Source organism: Centroberyx gerrardi, chromosome 14 (genome assembly GCF_048128805.1).
Source record: "Centroberyx gerrardi isolate f3 chromosome 14, fCenGer3.hap1.cur.20231027, whole genome shotgun sequence".
Classification (NCBI taxonomy): Eukaryota; Metazoa; Chordata; class Actinopteri; order Beryciformes; family Berycidae; genus Centroberyx; species Centroberyx gerrardi.
In genome coordinates this window covers 21,116,061-21,138,437 of record NC_136010.1, presented here as the reverse complement: position 1 = coordinate 21,138,437, position 22,377 = coordinate 21,116,061, and the positions used below count along the sequence as shown (strand labels likewise).

General features: G+C 43.4%; 2 protein-coding genes across 2 annotated transcripts; one reads left to right on the top strand and one right to left on the bottom strand.

Annotated features, from left to right (window-relative positions):
• The first annotated feature begins 4 nt into the window (after nucleotides 1-4).
• zbtb48 (zinc finger and BTB domain containing 48) lies at nucleotides 5-5,390 on the top strand. The gene is made up of 11 exons (XM_071902627.2): nucleotides 5-127; nucleotides 676-1,450; nucleotides 1,574-1,875; nucleotides 1,959-2,064; nucleotides 2,226-2,318; nucleotides 2,441-2,527; nucleotides 2,639-2,793; nucleotides 3,031-3,167; nucleotides 3,468-3,632; nucleotides 3,817-3,905; nucleotides 3,985-5,390. Exons 2-11 carry the CDS (start codon nucleotides 749-751, stop codon nucleotides 4,420-4,422), a joined length of 2,274 nt encoding a protein of 757 aa, XP_071758728.2. The 5' UTR covers nucleotides 5-127; nucleotides 676-748; the 3' UTR covers nucleotides 4,423-5,390.
• klhl21 (kelch-like family member 21) lies at nucleotides 5,244-15,455 on the bottom strand. The gene is made up of 5 exons (XM_071902630.2): nucleotides 15,326-15,455; nucleotides 9,612-10,696; nucleotides 7,896-8,301; nucleotides 7,268-7,340; nucleotides 5,244-6,680 (listed from the first exon to the last, which is right to left on the bottom strand). The coding sequence occupies exons 2-5, from the start codon at nucleotides 10,636-10,638 to the stop codon at nucleotides 6,345-6,347; spliced, it is 1,842 nt and encodes a 613-aa protein (XP_071758731.1). The 5' UTR covers nucleotides 10,639-10,696; nucleotides 15,326-15,455; the 3' UTR covers nucleotides 5,244-6,344.
• Between the last annotated feature and the right edge of the window lie 6,922 nt (nucleotides 15,456-22,377).

Genomic DNA, 22,377 nt, shown 5'->3' with positions numbered 1-22,377 from the left:
AGCTAAGCTTAGCTACTTTTCAACCTATTTACTAAACAACTGAAGCGAATGCAGCTTCCCAACAAATGAGGGTAAAGAACAAATTTTCATCATACTGCAATTGCGAGACTCAAAATGCTGCTGTCGGGTGCGTACAATGCTAAGGGAGCGTCTTTAAAAATATGTGTTGTGAAATAAACGTCGAGGTAGCTAGGGGTTTGCAATAATTTGAAGAAACCAGTCGCAGCAGTCTATCTGCCAGAAAATACACAAGCATTTAAACTTCTAAATAGTTAACATAATGAATGTGATAATATATGGAAAATTCAGAGCTTGACAAAAATGTAATCGAAAATATTCCAAAGGGAGTGTACCTCACTTTACCTAACCTTATACTCTTTAACAGCCTTAAAGGTGAATAACTTAACATCAATTAGTTGCAAGATAGCTAAGTGATATCAAGCGCTCTCGAATATCCCAAATTTATTCAAAAGCCATTTTCCTCATAGGCTATATGGTGTAATTTATGTTGTTGTGTTATACCAAATACACTGCCTAAGAAAAATCTATACTTTTGATTCAAAGTCAGTTATGTTATTTGATGTGACTGCATATCAATTTTAATTCACACAATTTACAAGACCACTTTTTTATTGTCTTGATCAGTTACTGAAATATACATTTTTGACTTTTCAGAAAATCCCAGCTCTGTACTGTGCAGTCACGTCCATGTGCCTCATGTAGCAGCAGTCTACACTGAAGTGTGAGGATGCCTGCCCAGGAGAGCAGCCATGCACAGCATGTGCTGTCCTCCCTGAACCAGCAGAGGGCGGTAGGGCGGTTTTGTGATGCCATGTTGAATGTGGGAGGTGGGGTGGTCTACCTGGCCCATCGCAACGTCCTCGCCTGTTTCAGTGAACTGTTCCAAGAGTCCAACATGCCCGCCATACCGTGTATGGAGGTCTGCCTTCAGGAGTGCCCCAACGATGGCCTGGAACTGCTGCTGAACTTTGTCTACACTGGAGAGCTGAAGCTGGATCCTGTCAACCTGGAGAAGGTGCAGCGTGCCGCGGCCAGCCTGTGTGTACCAGAAGCACTTGCGCTCTGTCAGCGGTTCACAGAAAGCTCTACGGAGACTGTGCCTGTGAAGCGTAAAAGAGGGAGACCTAAAAAGTCCACATCAGACACAGCTTCTCATTGTCCAGTTAAAGAAGAGACATCGCTTGCAATCACAAAAGATGAGCCCAGCTTTGATGCTGCCACAGCCGTCAGCGCCGCTGCTGCTACAACTACCACTCGCTCCGGTCGCAAAGTCAAGGGCCCCAGGAGACTGGTTGGTGAGAGCCCCTCCACAGATTTTACACCCGCTGAGAAAGCCAGCAGGAGGGCCCTGCTTATACCTGTGGAGAAAGAAAGCTATGATGCTGCTGTGGAGGGTCAAAGCCCACTTCAGCCCACTGGTGAAACAGAGGTAGAATACATGAGCATATGGGAAAAAAGTACAAAAGAAAGTGCAAATGTGATGATGATGATGATTTGGAGGATAAAGATGGTGATTATTTTTACATGTTTATGTTTATTTTGCTATTTTCAGATGGCTGAGCTCCAGATTGATATAAATGACAATGGTGTTAGCCAAGCAAATGAGGATGAAGAAGAGGACGATGGGGATTTTGAGGGGCTCAACGAAGACTCAGATGAGGAGTATGTACCCATTGCCCAGCCCGGCTCCATAGCCCCGTCCACATCCACAACTAGGAGACGCAAAGCCCAGAGTAAAGCAGACAAAAAGGAGAATGGCGAGGCTGTGGAAGAAGACTCCAAAAAGGGCTCCGTCCACTGTCCCACTTGTGACAAAGCTTTCCGAAGCAAATACTATCTCAAAGTCCACAACAGGTATGACTGAGACTAGTTTCAGCATTTTCCCCCCAGATTGTTGTGGAAAGAACGGCCTCTATTTTGCTTTGTCCTGTTTGTAGGCGGCATACGGGCGAGAAGCCGTTTGTGTGCCTTAAGTGTGGAAAGAGGTACTTCAGGAAAGAGAATCTTTTGGAACATGAGTCCAGAAACTGCGCAAGAGTGCAGGTGAGTGAGGAAAGAGCCAACTCTCTCAGTTGTCCCCAGTATTGATGCAAGTTACATTTGTGTATATTGGATTAAATTCAGTTAGCAGTCAATGAATTCTATCCTCATTGTCAACTGTGAAACTGTCATGTTAATGGGTCTGTGCTGTGTTGCTGTTGTAGACGTACTCTTGTCCGACATGCTCCTCAACATTTAATAGAAAACAAGAGCTACGCCTGCACGTTATCTCCCACACAGGGGATATGCCCAATAAGGTATGTGTTACACATAATAAACATAAAATACAATAAAATTATAATAAATCTAAAAATGTAGCTGTTTTGTTTGTTGTTTTTAAAATAAAATCTGCATTGATATTGTGTCATATCTTTTTTAGTGTTCGTCATGTCCTGACCAATTTATGCACAAGAGAGACTTGACGATTCACATGATCAAGATCCATGGCTTTCCCAAACCACATGCAGTAAGTTATTTTATTTATTTATTTTTTGACTGATTGGTGATGTGTATATTTGTATTTGAACTCTATCTTAACTGCAGTTTTGATTTTATGAAAATAATGTTTTATCTCTAGTGTGCCCAATGCACCAAATCCTTCTTGACTCGGACAGAGCTGCGTGTGCATGAAGCAGCCAAGCACCGAGGTGAGAAGCCGTTTGTGTGCGAGGAGTGTGGCCATCGAGCCTCTAGCCGAAACGGCCTGCAGATGCACATCAAAGCCATTCACAGGTAGTGGGACAAGGCTCTGTGTCTTTATAATACAGGTTCGATCAGATCAGAAGGATTTGAACAATCTGGAAAAAGGGAGAGTTAATCTGTCACAGTTAATAATGTGAGCGCAAAAAGCCCCATTACTTCTCGGAGGGGCCAAGGCGTATGTGGGAGTATGGAGGAATGGTAGGGAGGGGAAAATCTGAATGTGTCCAGACTGCCTGAGTGAGTTTCTATGTTTGTTCTGCCTTACAGAAATGAGCGCCCATTTGTGTGTAACCACTGTGGCCATGCATTCACCCAGAAGACCAACCTAAACATGCATCTGCGTGTACACACTGGTGAGAGGCCCTACCAGTGTCACCTCTGTGGCAAAACCTTCAGGACGCAAGGTAATACATCCTCCTACCATCTACCATCATCTATGAAAATGACTATAGCTTTGTACTGCAATTCGTTTCAGCCAAGTAATCTGAGTAGTCAAAGATGCTTTCCAATCGGGATGATAATTCCTATAAAATGCTACGCCAAATCCAGTGGTAACCGGGTATCAGTGTTCCCCCCCGCACTCCCCTCAGTATTAACGTCATCGAAAACGATGTCATTCTTTCTCTGTCAGACAGCGGCGCATTTTATACACGTTCATTCAAGTTACCACAATTGCATTAATCTCTGTGTCTCTTTGATACCAGCCAGTCTAGACAAACACCACCGGACGCACACGGGCGAGCGTCCCTTTAGCTGCGAGTTCTGTGAGCAGCGCTTCACAGAGAAAGGCCCCCTTGTCCGCCATATTGCCAGCAAGCACCAGGAGGGCCGCCCCCACTGCTGTCACATATGTGGCAAAACCTTTAAAGGTAAGACATGCCATGCAGCTGATGGGCTGTGTTCACATTGGGTCAGAAAGTGGTCCATAATCCATGCACACATATTTTGAGCACATGATCAGCACCTTATACAATGTCAACATGGAGTCTGGTCAAGGACACACTAATATGAATGCAATCCCTTAAAATATGGTGTTCCTTGTGCTCTCACCAGCTATGGAGCAGCTCCGTGTCCATCTGCGTCGTCATAAGGGCATGAGGAAGTTTGAGTGTGTAGACTGCGGCTACAAGTTCACTCGACAGGTAGGCTGTGAACGATAACTGCGTTTTCCCCCTTTGCCCCTAGCGCTCACCCACATAACTCTACCTGCTTCTCCTCCAGGCTCACCTGCGACGACACTCCCAAATCCACAAACGCACTGAGAACTACAACCCCCGGCAGCGGAAGCTAAGGAATGTGATAGTGGAGGAAGGGGAGGAAGGCCAGAGCGAGGCCGAAGCGACCGAAACGGCCGAAGCCTCCCTGGTCACCGAGGAGACGGACTACGTCCCGGAGAACCCCGTCATCCAGGAAGCCGCGAACCCGGTGTCCGTCTCCGTGTCGGGCCTGGATCCCAGCAGCATAGTGAGGGTGGTGATCCAGGCGGGCGACCCGGTGATGGAGGAAGTGGTGTCCAGCCAGAACCTGGGGCACGGCCAGGCGGTGGAGAGCTTCACCGTATCGGACGTCCTGCAGCAAACGCAGCTGGTCACCGGGGCGTACGAGTCTACGATGGTTGTGGAGGGGATTGTAGAGAATATAACGGAGAGCAAGACCTGAGTGAAAGACCGGGGACTGTGTGCAACCCACTCAGCAGTAAGGTGACCATAAGGGAATGTCGTTCTTACAACCATTCTCTAAATGAATTGATTTGTGATATAAGAGACGGTGACGCTCAGCCTGCAGCATTTGGCCTTAGTGATCTGAAGGCACAGAAATTGGAAGACAACTCAGCTACTGTTAAATTCCCAGACATGCAATTGACAGTAGGAACTTATTCCTATGCTTTTGTTGCTGTAAATAAGTGAAATGCATGCCTGTGAGGGTTGCTTGTTGTGTAATTACCTTTATCGGCTTGTTTTATTGAGCCTCCTATTATCCATGGGCCAAGTGTAACTGGACTCTGGAAAGTCTGTAACAAGTGGTGTTTTTGTACAGTTTTGTCACTGAAGGGATGAACTGGTTGGGCCCTCATCCGCAGAGTGCTGATCAAGGAGCACTTATCAGAGCCAATATGTGTTGATTGAATCTTTTCTATGTAGGAGTCCTGGTCTAGGATTACTGACCAAGTCCTCTTGAGAATCTCTTTCATAATGTCCTTAGTCAAAAAACAATTGTAGATCATGACTCATGAATATTTTTCATAGATGTGGGCCTTCTTTACATCCTCCTTTGGAGTCAGAAAGCTTAACAGATGTATTTTAAAATATGCAGCCTGATAAGGGCTTACTCTTGCTATCTTCAAAAAAAAGATTCTTAATGCATTTCATTTGTCTTTTCACACTGTACACCCTACTGTCACAAGTACAAGAGAAATATTTGTGAATGTAAATAGCCTGTTGACAACTCATCAAATGTGAAGCAGCGGAATAAACTCACAGTCCTGCCTGCAGTTTTATTTATGATAACCACACTGTAAAGGACATTATCACTATACAAACCCATTACATAAGGGAGAGGATATATTTACAAAATTGTTTCAACACAAACTTGTATGAAAACTAAGAAAACAATATGGCATTACTATTACTGAAAAAACACTTAAAAATACTACTTCAATTAAAGCCAAACAATATTTGACATAAGAGCAAATTGAGAGATTTTTCGCACTTCCAGTTGTGATTGCAGACCCTCCACCACCATGTACCACATTTCACTGTTGTTGTTGCAGCTGAGAAGCAGTAACATCTTAAGCAACAAAGGCATAAATATATCCATAAATAAACATATCAAACAGTAAAACATTCATAAACAATTTTCAAAGAAAATGTTGCTTCATGCACGTTAGACTGGTGGTTATAAACTCAGATTTAGCCCTGTGAAGGGTCAGGAGTGGTGAAACCAGGTATAGATTGAGACAAGGAGATGGTGTGCAGCCTATGAGCGCTCATCACTAGCGATAGAACATCTCAACCCAGTACAAGTTACATCACATGCAACCGTTCTCAACTATGATAACAGAAGGTTCCTCAGTGCAGCCTGGAGTGTAAGCTATCTCTCCTGATAAATCTCTCTTACTGAACCCAATTAAGCCATCTGCCTGGTTAGTGCTAAATAAAAACTCTGATTGCTTTAGCTTTTGGAATGTAAGCGGGATAATGATGTTTCTGACCAATGTTGGCTCTTGATCTTGACTACAAATTAAGAAACAATTCAAATTTAAAGTGATTTTGTATGAAGAAAACCTATCCAAAGTGATCCACTGCTGTCATAGAGATGTCCATACACAGAAACACCTAGCCACTGTTATTCATCCAGTCAATAGCCGCACTCATGGAAATGAGGGCTTATCTGTATGACAGCATGGCAGGCAAGTGGATTACAAGGAGCTCAGGCAACTGTATACATGCTCAGTCACAAAGTGCCTTCTCTTCTGTCCTTATCAGCTTCAGTATCGTGATAACGTGGATTCACAGTAAACCGACGATGGCACTAGGGGGGAGAACGGACTGAACGGGTGACTGTGATATCCGAGTCCAAACTCAGTGCGCTGCGTTCACATCCTGGTTCTGGTTTTGGTTGAGATTGTTGTTGAGATTGTGGAGCGCTTGGTGACGATGGTGCCGGTGCAGGTGGATGGCGTTCGACGCGGATATGTCGGCGGGTTCAAACGCACTGGCCACCAGGGGCATGAACTGGCGGAATATGCTGACGCTGCCGTGCCAGAAGGTGGGCTGGGGTAATCGTCCGGCGGGGGTCCAGATGCGGGTGGCCGGGTCATAGGCTTCCACCACATCTGACAGCTCAAACGTGTTGTCGTAGCCACCAGACACAAACAATTTGCCGCCCAGGACTGCCACACTACCTCCAACATGGACCTGGAAGAGAGGGTAAATTGAGTCAGGAGAGGACTGGAAACACACGTTGTAGTTAATGCCACTTTCACGTCATATTGGAAAAAACGAAAGAGCGGGATGACATCTCGTCGCTAAAACTTGGAAGCATTCATGTGTTAAAACTTGTTGGAACGCCCACATCCAAAACATTTTATTCATAACTTTAAAATCAACCATAATCGAACGGCAGCAGATACTGCTTGCTTTTAGTAAGTACAGCTGAATATCTTAGTGTGAATATAATTGATAATTTGGATTTTTATTATCTTAAACTGCCAACATTGGTGGATTTTCTGCCATGTTTGCCACCTGTGTTGACACATTTCAGCAGTTTGTGGTGGAAAATATGGGTGGGAGATATCTGAGCCTAAAATTCTCACGTCCTACGTGTAATTACCAGTCGGAGGCTGACATGAACATTTTTTCACAGTATTTATAGTAAATCCAACAGGACATGAATGCGGCATAAGCGATGATCTGGCACACGCAATCACCAGCAGATAATACTGTCAATCCAATTTTCATGAGAAAGCATGCCAGAAGACAAGCGTTTGATGTCAGATACAAACCTGAGTCATCGGACTAATTTTGTCCCACTCGTTCTTCTGAGGGTTATAAACATCGACTTCCGCTGAGTCATCCCTACAAAAAAGAAACAGGCACAAGAAACAGAATCTGTTTAATGACATAACTTGGGACTATAGATGCAGTGGTTGTAGGGTGTTAGGCTGTTTGCTGTTTAAATGCTCTTTCACGCAAGTGGTTGAGCTGTGCAAAGACAACTTGCTTTTGCAGACTTAGCACTGCATATTTTGTTTATTCATTTCATTGAAAAAAGTCCCACATTTTTTCCATTCTCTCATATTGATTTCTTCCTGTCATTTTTCTGCTGCCAGTAAAGAGGGCACTGGGCTGAGCAGAGAGGGATGAGCATGAGTGTATTGGCGCGCTCACGTGGTAGAACAAGAGAATGCCCTTCATTATGCTTAGGCTACCTTTATACTGTATATACTGTTATTAGATAGGCTGCCGTTCTTACTGCAACCAAGGAAGGCGATCCATTTCTTAATATATCCTTGAAGGCGATTCTTCTCCTTACTCTCTAAATAAATGTCAGATTGCCCATGGAGGCAATAGGTGGCAAATCAGAATCCAAAAAATGTGGTTAGACATTACTTGAGTCTCTACTCTCCTCACCTGACAAAGTAGATGAGGCCATTGAGGGTGACTGTTTTGGGAGCAAAGGACCATGGGGGCAGCTGACCGCAGTTGAGCAGGGCCCAGCGGTTGGTGTCTGTGTCGTAGCTCTGGATGGCCATGGTGTCCTCCCCGGTCAGAGAGCCTATGGCGTACAGGCGGCCGCTGCAGGTGGTGGTGGAGCAGTTGTCCATGGCGTGCAGCATGGGCGGCAAGGCCTCCCAGCAGTCCAGGGCGTGGTCGTAGCGCTCGGTGCTGTCCGAGGCCACCACATAGAGCTGGCCCTTCAGCACGCAGGAGCTGTGGTACTCGCGGGCCTTCAGCATGGGGGAGACCTCCGTCCACTCGTTGACGCTGGACTTGTAGCGCCACACGCCGTCATAGAGGCGCGAGCCATCAGAACCGCCTGGGAAAACACAGAAATACAGTCTTAGTGGTATAACGTGCATGAGGCATACAGAGTTCCCAAAACAGCAGTTTCAATTGTGGGCAGCTTATTTTCCTGTATTTTCAGAAGTATACAGTTGAAAACACTCTGACTCCCCTGTATTGCAGCTGTACGTAGTCAATCTTCTTGACTCATGGCACTATCCTGTGTGCAGTCCCACAGTAACTGGATATCGTTTTTCAAACTACTTTGCTGCCTACAATAAACTCACTGTACCAAGGGCAGGCTTTGCTCAACTTGAAAATAGCCCGGACTCCATGAACACTGTGAAAATATTATCACAAGGACATTGTATCAAAGGTAAAATACTAAATCTGCCTGTCAGCAAGGGTACTTTTCCTAACATTACCCTATCATGTGCTGCTGCTGTCGCTCATTCTGTCAAGGAGGGAAAGAGTGAGCACTCCTAATAATTTTTGGCCCCCAATCACTGGCTGTGTGATATTTCTGATTTTACAGTCATTGGTGTGAAGGCCTGGGACGATTCCTCAAGGGAAATTATACTGTCCTTCTTTGCAGGCCGGGACAGGTCACTGATAATGATGAAGATGATGATGATGGTCTCTAGTGGATGAGCCCATCACTGCAGTCCTGGCAGCACACCATGTCCTGCCTCACTTTGCCCTGTTCACACATATAGCCACTAGCCAAAGAGCCTGGAGTTTATTTATAAGCACTCTGCCTGACTGCCATTTCATAAGATGAAGGAGCAGGACTGGAAATCTACTGATGGGAGCTTTCAAGTTACAGTGAATGTAATATACACAGCAACTGTAACCACTGCACACTGTCTGTCCCCTGTTCTCCTTTAAGTGGAACACCACATGTAACCGAACTTAAAGTTAGAGTAACTTACAATAAGAATGTTGTGATGTCTTTAATAGGGCTGACTGTCATTGGAAATTAGAATATGGGTTCTGATATTTTCAAATGGTTTTAAAACAGTCCTTTTGTTGATTTCATTATACGATGGAGTTAACTATTCTCTAGTCTGTTCAGCGTTTATACGTTACATACCATCTGCTTTTATACATAGAACCACATCATACTTCCTCAATGCAAATGACCATAAACAAGAATGAAATTGGAGTTCTTATTGTAAGAATTCAACATTTTGAAACTTGGCTTTTGATACCATCCAGTGTCTTCTGATACTTTAAAATTACCAAAAACCTATTCTATTCCAAAAATCCTATGCTACGTCGGTATCCTTTATTATGACTGAAAAAGTGTGCAGAAAAGTGCTTGAATGACTACAATCAACTTACCTGTGACATACATATCATTTCCCAGGGCGGCTATGCTGTAGCCACCTCCAAGGTGGTCGGGGAACTCGGCCAGGTAGCGCCACTGTCCAGTCTGGGGGTTGTAACAGTCCACAGTGACCAGCTCATCGCAGTCCTGGTCGCAGCCTCCCACCACCACAAGGATCTCTGCTAGCCCCGTGGATGGCCGCGGCCGCATGCGGTGGCAGGGCCTGTCGTGGCGGTCGTACTCACAGGACTGGAAGCTACGGGCCTCGCTGACCATACGGAGGCAGGTGGGCGAGAGGTACACGAGCGGGTCGCTCTCCACGTGGGCCAACAGGAAGAACCTCCTGACGAAAGGGAGTCGGACCTGCTGGAGGAGCTCGGGCCAGTAGTGCAGTCTCCGCTGGAGGTCGGCCTTCACCCAGCGCACCGCGATTTGATAAGCCGTCTCCTCCTTGTCCACACATAGCTCATCGTCTGACACAAACTCAAGGAGTCGCTTCCACGGCAACCGCTCAAAGTCCGTCCCCTTGGCCAGCTCCATTATGTTCTTGAGGACGAAGCGGCGCGCGCTGCTGGCCAGCTCTCGGCAAGCGTAGGCCTCCGCAAAGTCCTGGATCTCCAGGCAGTTGGAGACATCCAGCCGCTGCTCCAGGAAAGCACAGCAAGCCTCTTTGACAGAGGGGAACTGAAACAGATCAGCCGTCTTCAGCAGGAGGTCCACGTTATCCTGTGTGACGGTGACCCGTCCCGTGTAGCAGAAGTCTACCAGCAGGCCCAAGAGCTCGGCCGACACCTCGTGCAGAACCACCCGGTCCATGGCGCTCTCCCTCAGCGTCCCGGCGAACATGGCTCGGAAGTAGGTGCTGGCAGCAGCCAATACCGTGCGGTGGCAGTGGAACTCCCGGCCCTCGGCACACAGAGTGACGTCGAAGAACTTGCGTTCGGCGCGGAGCTCGTGGATGCCCCGCAGCAGGTTGAAGGCATGGGCCGTGTCGAAGAAAGGCAGCGTGGATGGCTGCGTCTGTAGGACTGGCTTCTCCATCTCTCCTCCCTCTGGGTGTCTCAGTCTCTAGTGGTTGTGTTCAGAATGCGACTGTCATCTACAACAGATATACACAAGAAACATTTGTCAACAATTCCAATGTAACATTTGTTATTTGCCATCGACAAACATGAATCTATTCACAGTGTTTTATAAAGGTAATAGAATGTGGTAAAACGATACCCAGATGATAAACAGACTCAAAGCAAGGCATTATTTAAATCTTGAAGGAATGGGGCTTACCATGTTTCATAAATTGATATTTATACAGCCCCAATACCAGATGAAAATCCCAGAGGCAAACAAGTCAAATTAATTTCAACCAATTAGTTCCAACCAATTAATTTCACTGGCAAACAACGATCAGCTATTTCAGTAATGATACAGCCGAACCTGCAAGAAACATAACAGACCAGCAAATAAATAGAGGATTTCAACTTCCAATCACCAAAACTGTTCCCCCTACCTGAGGAGCCGTACCAGGCGTGTTGCACAAGTAAAGTGACAGAGTAAAAACAAGTCTACGTTCTAGAATATACGACAGCGCAGCACTGCTCTGGTGAATATGACCAGCTCTTTACCCGTGTTTAAGAAAGAGAGCTCGCTTGTGCTCTGGGGCTATAAATATACCGGCAGTGTCCATTTCCAGGCAGGGGTGGGGGGGAGTTTTTGGGAGAACACCTAACGCGCTGTGGGGATAGCAACAACCCCCCCGCCCACTCTCTCCCCACCGCCATGTCTCTGTGGTCAATCAGCCCCCTGAGTAACTGGTCTTTGAGACAAGAGCCAGCTGAGCCCGGGCCTCCTCACCACTGTCAGCACAGCAGCAGACCAAAACACAGAGCTTCCTGTCATAATATCCACCAATCAGCTTGTAAAAGCACCACAGTAGCAGAGAGCTGCTCTGATCAGACAAACAGAGAGGCATGAGGAGGGCTAAAAGTGCGTCAGAAACTTACTCTAGCAGGCTATGTTAATCACTGGATGACCCATTAGTGTGGTATCTGTTAAGGACATAAATGTCATATTAACTGCATGTTGCATTTATACCCACTTAAAATTTACGATATATTTAGAAATAAATATATATAGTATAAGAGATTATAAAATTTCAGATTTAATGTGCTGGGATAGTACAGGCAGGGGAAAATATGATACAGTACCACATCGCTTCCTCCCATGTTATTGTACTGTGACACTAAATACTATGGTGCTGGATGTGGGTGTTTTTGTTTGCATTTCGAAGCTGCTAATGAAAGCTCACATAGGCTAATAACCTATCTAACCTAATCTAATGTTGACCCTTGAAATGAAAAGGTCTCTATAAGATTGCTTAAAATTGTGAAAGTAAGGCATTTAATTTCAGTTCTTCATTCCAGTTAATAAAGTGAAAAGGAGAAATAGAATAGTAAACTGCAATATATAGCAGTATCGAATTGCAAGACATATCAGAATATCGATAAATAACAGCACTTGAACAGTATTTATGAGCTACTAGTCAACTAGAGGGAACGTCCATTAAAGGCACAAAAAAAAAAAACTGCCTATCCAAGCGCCCTGTTAAGATTTGGGGATAATCATTCCATCTCAAAATACAGAGGTATCTCCTTACAGAGATTTGTTGAAAGGTTGTAATAAAGCCTCTGATCCTCCACAGTCGAAACGGCAACACCGAGCCAAAGAGCCCAGCACACATTCCACACCGGGGTTCAACAATGCAGCGGTCCACATACTGTAGCTCTGTGAGGGATCAGACTGCTCTCCTGAAGGGCAGACTGGGCCTCTGGAGCCGCTCTGCACAGCACAGACCTGCACCACACACACATCTCCCTCGCTTCTGTGTAAGTGATTATCTTTATGTTACAGGGGATAATGGCATTTCCTTACATAGAGATGATGAGCCATGCCTTTGACTCAGTCACGTCTGTGCTCTCCGACCCCGGTTTCCCTGTGTTACTGGGCACTGTACCATAATATGTGAATAGTCACATCTGTTCTTTATCAGCCCCTGTTTTAGCCTAACTTTTACTATAGTAAAGAACAGCAAAGCGCTGAATTTCAGAAGTCCTTCTACAGAGAGTAGGTATATATATATTCAACAACCTGAGGTATTGCGCAACTAACGATCAGTGTGTTTACCAACCGGCCCCTAGAATAGCTGACAGAAATGTATACTCTCAAAGGAAGGGAGAGAGGGAAGGAAAGAGGGAATGAGAGAAGGAGGAAAGGAGCAGAGGTGGGGGAACAAACTCTCTGGTATGTGGAGACGGGGTGAGGAACACAGAGAGACCAGTGTGACGTCCAGCATGTGGACACAACCTGCCAAGTACCCCGCCCACCTAGACTAGCCTAGCTATATGGGAGAAGCAACCACATGCCCCCCCCCCCTCCTTCACCACGTACCGTAACAGTAGTAGCCTGTCTGGCCCAGGAACTGAACTCATGACCTACAGTTACAGAGGATGACCTATCAGGAAAAAAACCCTTACAGAGGTACAACGCTGTTAGTCAGAGGTCTTACTAAAGTCCCAGCCAAAACTCAGAGGATGGCTTGTACGTTACGTTTACGCCTTAAAATGGCTGATGAGATAGGTCTATTCCTGTAATCGGTAGTACTTTAGTACGTCACACAGAGGCTCAAATCGGACAACAGTGTCAGCACAGGGCTGGTATAAACAAGACATGACACTGATAACAGTCTGAACACGCTCTTTGGGATTACTTGGGCTTCAAGGCGCTGACTAAAAGAAGCAATACGATTTTTTTAAATCCAAGAAACATACAGAACAAAGGCAAAAGAGTGAAGAGAAACAAAAACAAAATACAAAAAACCCCAAAAAACTTCATTTTGTAAAGGCATCTGGCAACATTTTGAACTGAATCTATCACTGCAAGGCATAACTTTGTGCCACAACTTCATAAAACTATGTGGCTTCTCGGAGTCCAAGGATTCTGTGAGAGTATGTTTATCTGGGAGCTGTGCAAGTGAACAGGGTAAATCAAAAACAGACTGCACTTGTGTGCTTATTACAGTGTGTTCTCTTGGTTACACAACAACTAGCGTTGCCCCTTGCCGGTATGAGCTTGTAATTACCACCAGTGGGAAGTTACAGACAGGCTTCAGCATTGTTTTGCATTTTGCGTTATCAACAGTAAAAGTATAGTAGCTCTACTGTTGAAACTTGGTTATTACCATGCATACATAAAGCACTGGGGTTAGGTTAGGGCTGGTAAGAAAACAGTGTGTACCCTCTAAGCTGGATAGCTGGGCTCTTTCTGTGCAACAACTATTACAGATGACTGATCAACAACACAGTGACCCACTCTGAAATACAGTCTAACGCTGCACCTGGTAGACAGATGTCCACAACAACGCAGCTGCTCTACGGTCTCTCCAGCCTGCATCGGGCTGCATACTGGGGCCAAGGCAACCATCAGAGTGGAGCGATCTACAACCCCTGGTTCTCCACAGCACAGCCTGGCTTGGCCCTAAAAAGGCAACCCCAGGCAGCCACACTCGTCACATTCCATCTGAGCAGGGCCAGCGTGAGGCTCCCAGAATGCAGCAGCAACACTGCTCTGATAAGGGGACTCAGTGTGAGAATGGAGCGCTCCTTGTTATGTTGATGCCACTAAACAGATAGCGTCCTGGTAGGTTGTAGAGCCCATCACACACACACACACACACACACACACACACAGAATGTGAAGTAACTATCTGAGGTGGCAGGATGGTATAGTGGGTTTAAAAGACGGTCATTCAACTGGATAACCCAGATTCAAGCCCTGTGTCAGCTAACACCTCCCTGTTGAAGTGTCCCTGAATCCCTACCAGCTCCAGGAGTGCTGTCCTGTAGCTGAACATACACTCTGACCTGCCTGGAGGGGGGAGGGGCAATAAAGTAGCACTTAATTCATTATTATCATAGGCCCCATATTAGGGATAAAGGGCAGGATGAGTTTGGGCGCTTGTTCTGTGTGTTATGACTTAGGCTTTGCCGCCAAGGATGGTTTCAAATGCCAAAGTAATGTGTCCTTTCATCAGGCCCTGAATTCCTACAATTCCTGCAGCTAGAGAGTTAGGAGTTATGGTAAGATAAAGTATCATTCTGGCCATGCAGCCATACTAACCCCAAATTATTGAGCACAGTAAACCAGGAGTTCTGAGTTGCTTTGAAAATGTTCACTCTTTCACATCCTAAGCTTTTTGCCCCCGACAATATTCAAGTCTAGTAGATCTCACATGTAGGCCCAAAGCCACACACAGACATGCAGTCTAACTGAAAGCCATGTCACGTACTTGTTATGATAGTGTAATAATAATATAATGTGATGACAGTTGTACCTAATGTTCACTTCATTTCCCCCTAATCAAAAACATTCCTTATAATTACAGTGATTCAAAATGCCCGCTTATGGGCTACAACAGCGCTGTTTCACTACGCATGTAAGATGTTTAAAAATAGGTGATAGTCCACGTACCAAAAAAGATTAGAAGGCATTAGCATACACATGGTATGTTCATTACTGACTAACATTATCTATAACTAGTGTCATATTCATACGAAGCTTATTTTCTTCTATCGGACAGGCTATTTATGTCTAACGTTCTGTGCTCCGCTTCGAGGAAACAACGACCTTCTTCGGAGACAAAACGGACGGGTAAAATAAGATTTTGTCTACTTACCAATATATAAAACTTGACTTCACGTTGGGATGATAGTTTTATGGAGTGTAACGCATAAACATCTAACACGTCAAGCTGAAATTAAACTTTGATGCCGCTGATCTCCGGTCTCCACTGCGCCATGATTCTCTGTACTGTAATAGATGCTGCCTTCAAATGCTGTCGGAAATATCGGGAAAATAAAAACGCCAAGAAAGTGGTAAATATAACTGGGCACGTGGCAACAACTGATGGTAGAAGGGATGTATTTTATTATTACGTTGTTTTTTGACCGTATTTGTAAATAATTAGTATTGGTGTATGTTTCTTTCTTCACTTTGTTTAACTTTTGGTTGTCACACACATTCAACGAATTTTGGCTAGTAAATTAATTAATAGGCTACATAGCCTAAACTGATATGTATTTGCTCCTCAGTCTGTCGCTGCTGTAGGCTATAAAGTAGCTCTGTGGCACTTGATTTGTAAAATAAACAACAGCCACCAACAAACTACTTTTGCTCCTTGATCCATTTATTATTATCATTATTATTATTATTAGCAGTAGTAGTAGTGGCAGTTGTTGTTGTTGTTGTATATGACTGAACTGAGTTACAAAGTGTTTTACAAGATAAAAAAAAACAATAAATAAAAGGACAAACAATAAATAAAGTATAAAAAAAAGTAAAATACCAAAAAGCACTTGAAGGCACAACAAGTTGTATTTAGTTGTACTTCCAAAGTTGCAAGTGGAAGCTTACGAGGAGCACTTGAAAGCAGCATTAGATACACGCCCTTCTACACTCCTCATTGGCTAGAACACAGTGACGTTGGCTAGCAAGTTGCAGTCATATAACATTGTAACATTGCAGCAACAAATGTTAACTCAAAAACAATTTAATGAGGAACATTTGTAATTTTTTTATGTATAACCTTTGCCTCAAAATCCAACTGGAACTAAATAACAACAAAACACAACAAGGAAGAAAACAATATAGCAACGTCAAAATGCATAAATGACAAGTAAGAGAAATAAAATTAATTATAATAGCCCTGCAGCAGAAAATCTGAAAGGAAGTGTGTGTGTGTGTGTGTGTGTGTGTGTGTGTGTGTGTGTGTGTGTATGTGTGTGTGCGTGTGTGTGTGTGTGTGTGTGTGTGTGTGTGTGTGTGTGCGCAATGCGTGTGTGTGTTTAAGGGAAAAAAATAAAGGCGCTGAATAGAAAATTCCAAGAAGCATGGATCATGCGATCCCTGATAAGCCATAAACTATATTTGAAATTGATTTGAGATGCTGAATCATTGCCAATGTGAATATAATTATTTCACAGTTGAGATCCTCTGTATCCTCTACTGGAGAACTGATGAATGTGGGTTGAATCTGGGAAGGTGCAGGTCATCAAAGTGCCATTTGTTGTAACATGAATTTCATTAAAAGTATACTTTGCAGATCAAAGGAGGGGATCCAAGTTGATATATGTATTTATAAATAAAAATATGAATGTTTGATATGTTTTTATATTAAAGATAGGTAGAAAATGCAGTTGATGTTCCCTCAAGTGTAGTTTCAGCCTGAAGGCCCTGTCAAAGAGGAGAGTGGCAGCTGACTCTATGACATGCTGAGCCTGATGGATGATGAGTGTAAAAATAGCGAGATCAAGAACGATGCCAGTCTTTACAAAGTGTGTGTGTGATGTTACTGGTAAAAGGTTAAGGTGATTTCTCATCTGAAATGAACAGCAGACTATATTATATCACACCTACAGCTATTTTAAGTAACAACAGCTGCATGAAAAGCCGCAAAACAATGGACTGTCAGTAGTGTATCTTCTCCTCTCACTTCACCTATTCAAATATTACAGGCCTCTACAGCAGGTACAAAACACAGTAGTCTGCAGTATGATTTCACCCAATGAAACTCTGCTCAACTTTTATGACTAATTTGTTTGTCAAGCATTTGCAAGTAAGCTGTGGCAGCTGACATCCAATCCTCGTCGAGGGAAGTGACATATTTGCAGAAGCCAGGCAAACAGGATCCACAATTGCTCCATTCCAGATGGCAAACTCCAGTCACAACAATATTAACCTCCTCATAACAAATAAGTTATACTGAGCTGTGCCAGCTTAGCTTCTCAGACTGTGGTAAGAGTCTGTTGCATTTCAGTTTTAAAAGGCAAATTCATGCAATCCATCAAGCAACAGTGTTGACAAATGCTGCTGACAGCACCAGGGAGCCAAACTCATATTTTGTAACTCTTCAGTTTGGGTATGAATTCACTAAATCCCTCCTGTCCTTCAGGATGCCTTGGAGTGGGTGGCCATCCTGTCATTTTTTTTGGAAAAAACACTTTTGGAAGACAAATATTTGTTTATATAGACTTTGCTTAAAGGGGAATCCACCGCCCATCATTATAGCTAGACTGCATGTCAAAGCCACTCAGATTTTCCTGATGCAGGGATAGACTGTCTGTCTGTCTTAGTGATGTCTGAGGATGTGTCAAAAGCATTTAATCAATGCTCTGGCTGGATTTTGATATGTGCTTGCGGTATGCTGTTTTGTCAGGCCTGAAGAACAACAACTACACTGATGGTATTCCTCTGCTCTTCAATGTGTCATGTGTTACTTTTACATTGGAAATGACCGGGTAGACTTGATAGCTCTGACAGGTACGAATTTTGTGCAATGAAGCCTCAAGCACGACGACTCTACTATTCTAGTACACTGCAACACTGTCACAAGCATGTTTTTACATAGGTTGACCTATAGGTTATTATGTTAGAAAGGTATGTCATAATCTGGACTACTAAAACTGTTACAGAATATGGACATGGGATTGGTCTTTTAATTTGAAGTGATTGCTGTATGAATTAATAAGTTCATCTTCCAGGTGTCCTCAGTCACCTTGCACGGATTTTAACAAGCAGAGCAATGATAGGGAACTATACACTATCATCATGTTTAATTCAAGAAAACTGCTTAAAATTCAATCCATGGAGGATACATACATCTATCTACCTCTCATCCATAAGAGGGGATAATGAGGAGGCAAGAGAGAGAGATGGGGGCTGGAATGGAAAATAAAGGGTGAATTACCCTTTGCAGTGTAATTATGACTGGCCTGCAGTTGAACTTTCTGTGGCCTCATTGTGTCCCTCAGGCAGCGGAGGCCAGGGAAATGCTGACAGACATCTCTTCCAGGGGTCACACTGACATTGCACCAGTGGTGCCCAATTACCCATAGGCAGTGTTTTCAAGATTGTAATCAAAATATGATATAAATAGATTTAGATGTATTAATTATGAAAATTATTTTCAGCTAGATTTTGCTTGACTATCAAATTTGATCTTCTTTACAGTGTACAAAGTGGGATCTGAGCTACAATTTTGGCCAGTCGTATTCTTCTAAAGGATTTCCAAGAGTTTCAGTTTAACATAAATAATTTTAAATCTGCTCATCGAACACCATCAACAAACATAATGTGCATTTGCTTGATTAAAAAAAGGGAACGTCCCAGACAGTGCAGAGCCAACCTCCTCATTACTGGCTCCATCCTGTTGCCTATTAAAGTCGTTTCCAAGACTTTGGTGAAATAATCTAGCTATGATCAGGCCAAGATTTTATGATTCCTTTGCGTGATTCATGCGGCAGTAGAGCTCAAAGAATATCCCAGGGAGAAATGAGTGCAACACCAACAAGCCTTGAACCAGAGACAGCCAGGCAGGCATGTGTGGCCCTGTTCAGTCACTAGATGGAGACCTTCTATACATTTTGGTTTGTAGGCACAGTTATATTTCTTGAAAGCTCACAGAAGCTCTTAGGACAAAAATAATCTCTCCCTCATCAATTTATAATGGGACAAAGATGATCTTGGCACTAAAATGCCTGGCCTGTCTGTAAACAAGACTTTGCTCCTATAATAATCATCTTTATTAATGAACTGGTGTGTAAGGTTGTGTGTTGAGCAGATTAAAAGTGTTGTTCTCTCTGTACTTTAATATCTACATTTAGTGACTGCTATATATATATATATGTAAAGCCAGGCCAGAATAACTTGCAGTTCAAGGATTTTGTCATGTTAGCAGAGTGGAATGTATGTAATGATTCTTATGATATGATATTCTCTTAAAATCTGTATATGAACAACATGGATGTCTTCATTATTAAAAAGTGGTATGACCATACATTTACCAAAAGAGTCAATTAAACCTTTGTTTCAAATGTTTTCTTATCGTTCTGAAATGCTACTGTATGTAAGGGAAATCAATCTAAAACAGAAACTAAATAAAATGAAAAAGCTTTTTTGATAGTTAACTAGAAAAAAAAGAATAGCCTTGAGATAAAGATGTAAGCTTAGAATTTGCTGATATGATTTGTAGCATTTTTTGTAGGATCAATATTCTCTAAAGATCAATCAGTGTTTTCATGGATGAGACACACACGCACGCACACCTACACACACACACACACACACACACGCACACACACACACACACACACACACACACACTGTATGCTATTAAATGGAACAATAGAAGCCATCATTGAAGTCCCTGCCAAGCATCTGCTGTATTCTGTGTTTATCCTACATTCATTCTGTAGCCTAGTTATTGTTTTGGAAATATCTTTAAATTGAATTTAAATTACGTATTTCATCAGAAATAAGTCAGTCAGTCAACTGGTTGCTTTATTATTATGCTGCTGATGTTTGGGTTAGAAGCGAACAATAGTTTGTTTAAAAAAATCCTCTTGGGGGTGGAGCAGTAGTGTGGCAGTAAATCAACTGGACCTCAACAACGCAGTAGCTACATCTGTACAAGTGATTATGCTTTGTGGATATTTGTCCTTGTGATGCTCCATCACATATTTAAAGGCGTAGCGCAGTCAATGTGTAAATTATTGATATGACAGACTGCAGCCCTGAATGTCAATAGATCCCCCTTGAGCCAGACAGACAGAGAGAGAAACCCTCATAGAATGAGCGATAAGAGACAGAGGGATGGCTTGAGAGAAGTGGAGAGAGACAGAGAACATGGAGATAGAAGAAGAGGAGCGATAAAAAATTGAGAGGAAAGCTGACGAAGAGAGAAGAACTCTAAGAGAGAGTTTTGGGGGCAGGAGGTCAACCCCACGTGCCTGCCAGAGAACAGAGCTGTACCTGCATGTACAGTCTTACATGTCACATCTGAACACACCTTGATACCAGACAATACGCCTTATGTTGTGTTGTGACATAATGTAATAAGACTTTGGTTAATTGAATTCCAAGAAAATTGTCTTACAGAGCGGCCTCCCCGTGCGGTGGCAGCTTTGAAGGCAGCTTTGAAGGCCGTCGGTAATAACGCGTCCTGGGTTTATTGAATTATTTGGGAATCCGGGTGTCAGGGAAAAAGCATAACACACGGTAGCGCCTTAAAACATTGAACAAACTCAACTTTATTGCGCTCTCCTCCTAGTTTAACTGTATCATTGAAAAGGAGTGTGTTGCTGAAACAGAGCAGGCTTGGTTAGCAAAGCCTTCCCTGGATATATAAAGGTTAAAAAAAAGTTCCTAGTGGATTCATATGCATTCTTTTCTCAAGCTATTATTATTCAAGCATTCAAAGTTTTATGAAGTCATTATTTGATGGATGACCTTTGGTAGAAAAATGAATGCCTACACTTGCAGGATTATTTATGATTATCCACAGCGTGTGCTAAATATACCTGTGAGAGCAGATTATTTTCCAGCCAAGATGTATCTGCAGTCGGTGGTGCAGTGCTGGTTTCAGAGATTGTTTTATTGTGACCCCACCATCCATTTGTTTGTCCATGATAATTAGGCCGGTACTACTATTTCGCTCTGAGAAAGAGGCGTATTTCACATCTACGACTAAATTACTTTCTCTGGACCCGAATTTCAGCTAAATAGACATGCCAAAAAGAACACACCAATTATTTCTCTATGCAAGTTAATTGTATTCCCACGTACAATGCATCCACTGATGAAACTATAATGCCTTAAAGGTTCAGTTAACACTGGAATTAATCCACAGCCCCTGGTTTATACAACTGAATTCACAACCATTTGTACAGATATCTCCAAAAGTATTACAACTGCACTGAATACACAGTTTGCATTGACATTTGGACGTCTTGCGGCTGTCCCAATGGTTGACATGGCGGTAGGAGAGGAGACACAGCAGCACAGTATAATGTCCTGTGCTAGAAGGTGATCCACATCAGCCCGCATTTGTTTGTTGTTCCATGTAGCCGGCGCCCGGCCATACTGCCAATGTGCTGTCAACCGTGCCATAAAGAGCATCTTTCAATCAGGCATCAGTGCGTCAGCCTTTGTGCGACCCCCTGTACAATCCCATCATAGTCTGAAAATCTTTTGCCCTTGTTCACTGTCAAACCTTGGCGTTGTCACCTATTATTTCCATGACTACGTGTTTAATGCCAAATTACACATTGAGGCCACCTCCCTATTCCTGCAATATTCTCTCTTCTCTGCCAACCGGTGTTTACACACCATGTTGAGATCGCAACAAATGGGAAAACATAATTATTACATTGTATTATTGTCATTCATCTGCAAATCATCATTATCGGATGCCATCTTTCTGGCTGCTGAACTATTCTGCTTAGTGAGTTGCAAAGGAAAACAAAATTGCGTAGCATAATCATGGAAGCAGCAATCAGTGATGAGATTGAAATTCAGACTGAATTGTAGAGCGTTTCTTATAGGACTTGGTTGCTCTGAATTTGCACTGTATGGGTTATCGACATACACGCACACAAATGTTTTGGACCCAGTCATCAGTCCTGGTTGTGCTTTGCTTGCAGTTGCATATTGTGGTTTATCTTATACGGTATGTAAGGCGGTTATTTTCTGTTGCTGATGTATTCACTGGGGGAAAAACACCTTAGTGTAGCTTTATTGTGATTAATAATTTCTGAAGGCATGGTTATCTGCTGGCCTGGTGCACACAGCCTACATCATAATCTGCAGCCTAATCCAATCATATGCTGCTGATGAGTGGGACACTACTTGTGGATATTACCTCTGCTGGCACATCTGCATCCGCTGAGTGCA

Bases quoted from the DNA above. Each gene is read 5' to 3' on its own strand.
- zbtb48 (XM_071902627.2), top strand. From the start codon at position 749: ATGCCTGCCCAGGAGAGCAGCCATGCACAGCATGTGCTGTCCTCCCTG. The intron at 3,633-3,816 runs GTAAGACATGCC...TGCTCTCACCAG, and splicing joins ATGTGGCAAAACCTTTAAAG to CTATGGAGCAGCTCCGTGTC. The intron at 3,906-3,984 runs GTAGGCTGTGAA...CTTCTCCTCCAG, and splicing joins GCTACAAGTTCACTCGACAG to GCTCACCTGCGACGACACTC.
- klhl21 (XM_071902630.2), bottom strand. From the start codon at position 10,638: ATGGAGAAGCCAGTCCTACAGACGCAGCCATCCACGCTGCCTTTCTTC. The intron at 8,302-9,611 runs GTAAGTTGATTG...GTGTTTTCCCAG, and splicing joins AAATGATATGTATGTCACAG to GCGGTTCTGATGGCTCGCGC. The intron at 6,681-7,267 runs GTTTGTATCTGA...CCTCTCTTCCAG, and splicing joins AAATTAGTCCGATGACTCAG to GTCCATGTTGGAGGTAGTGT.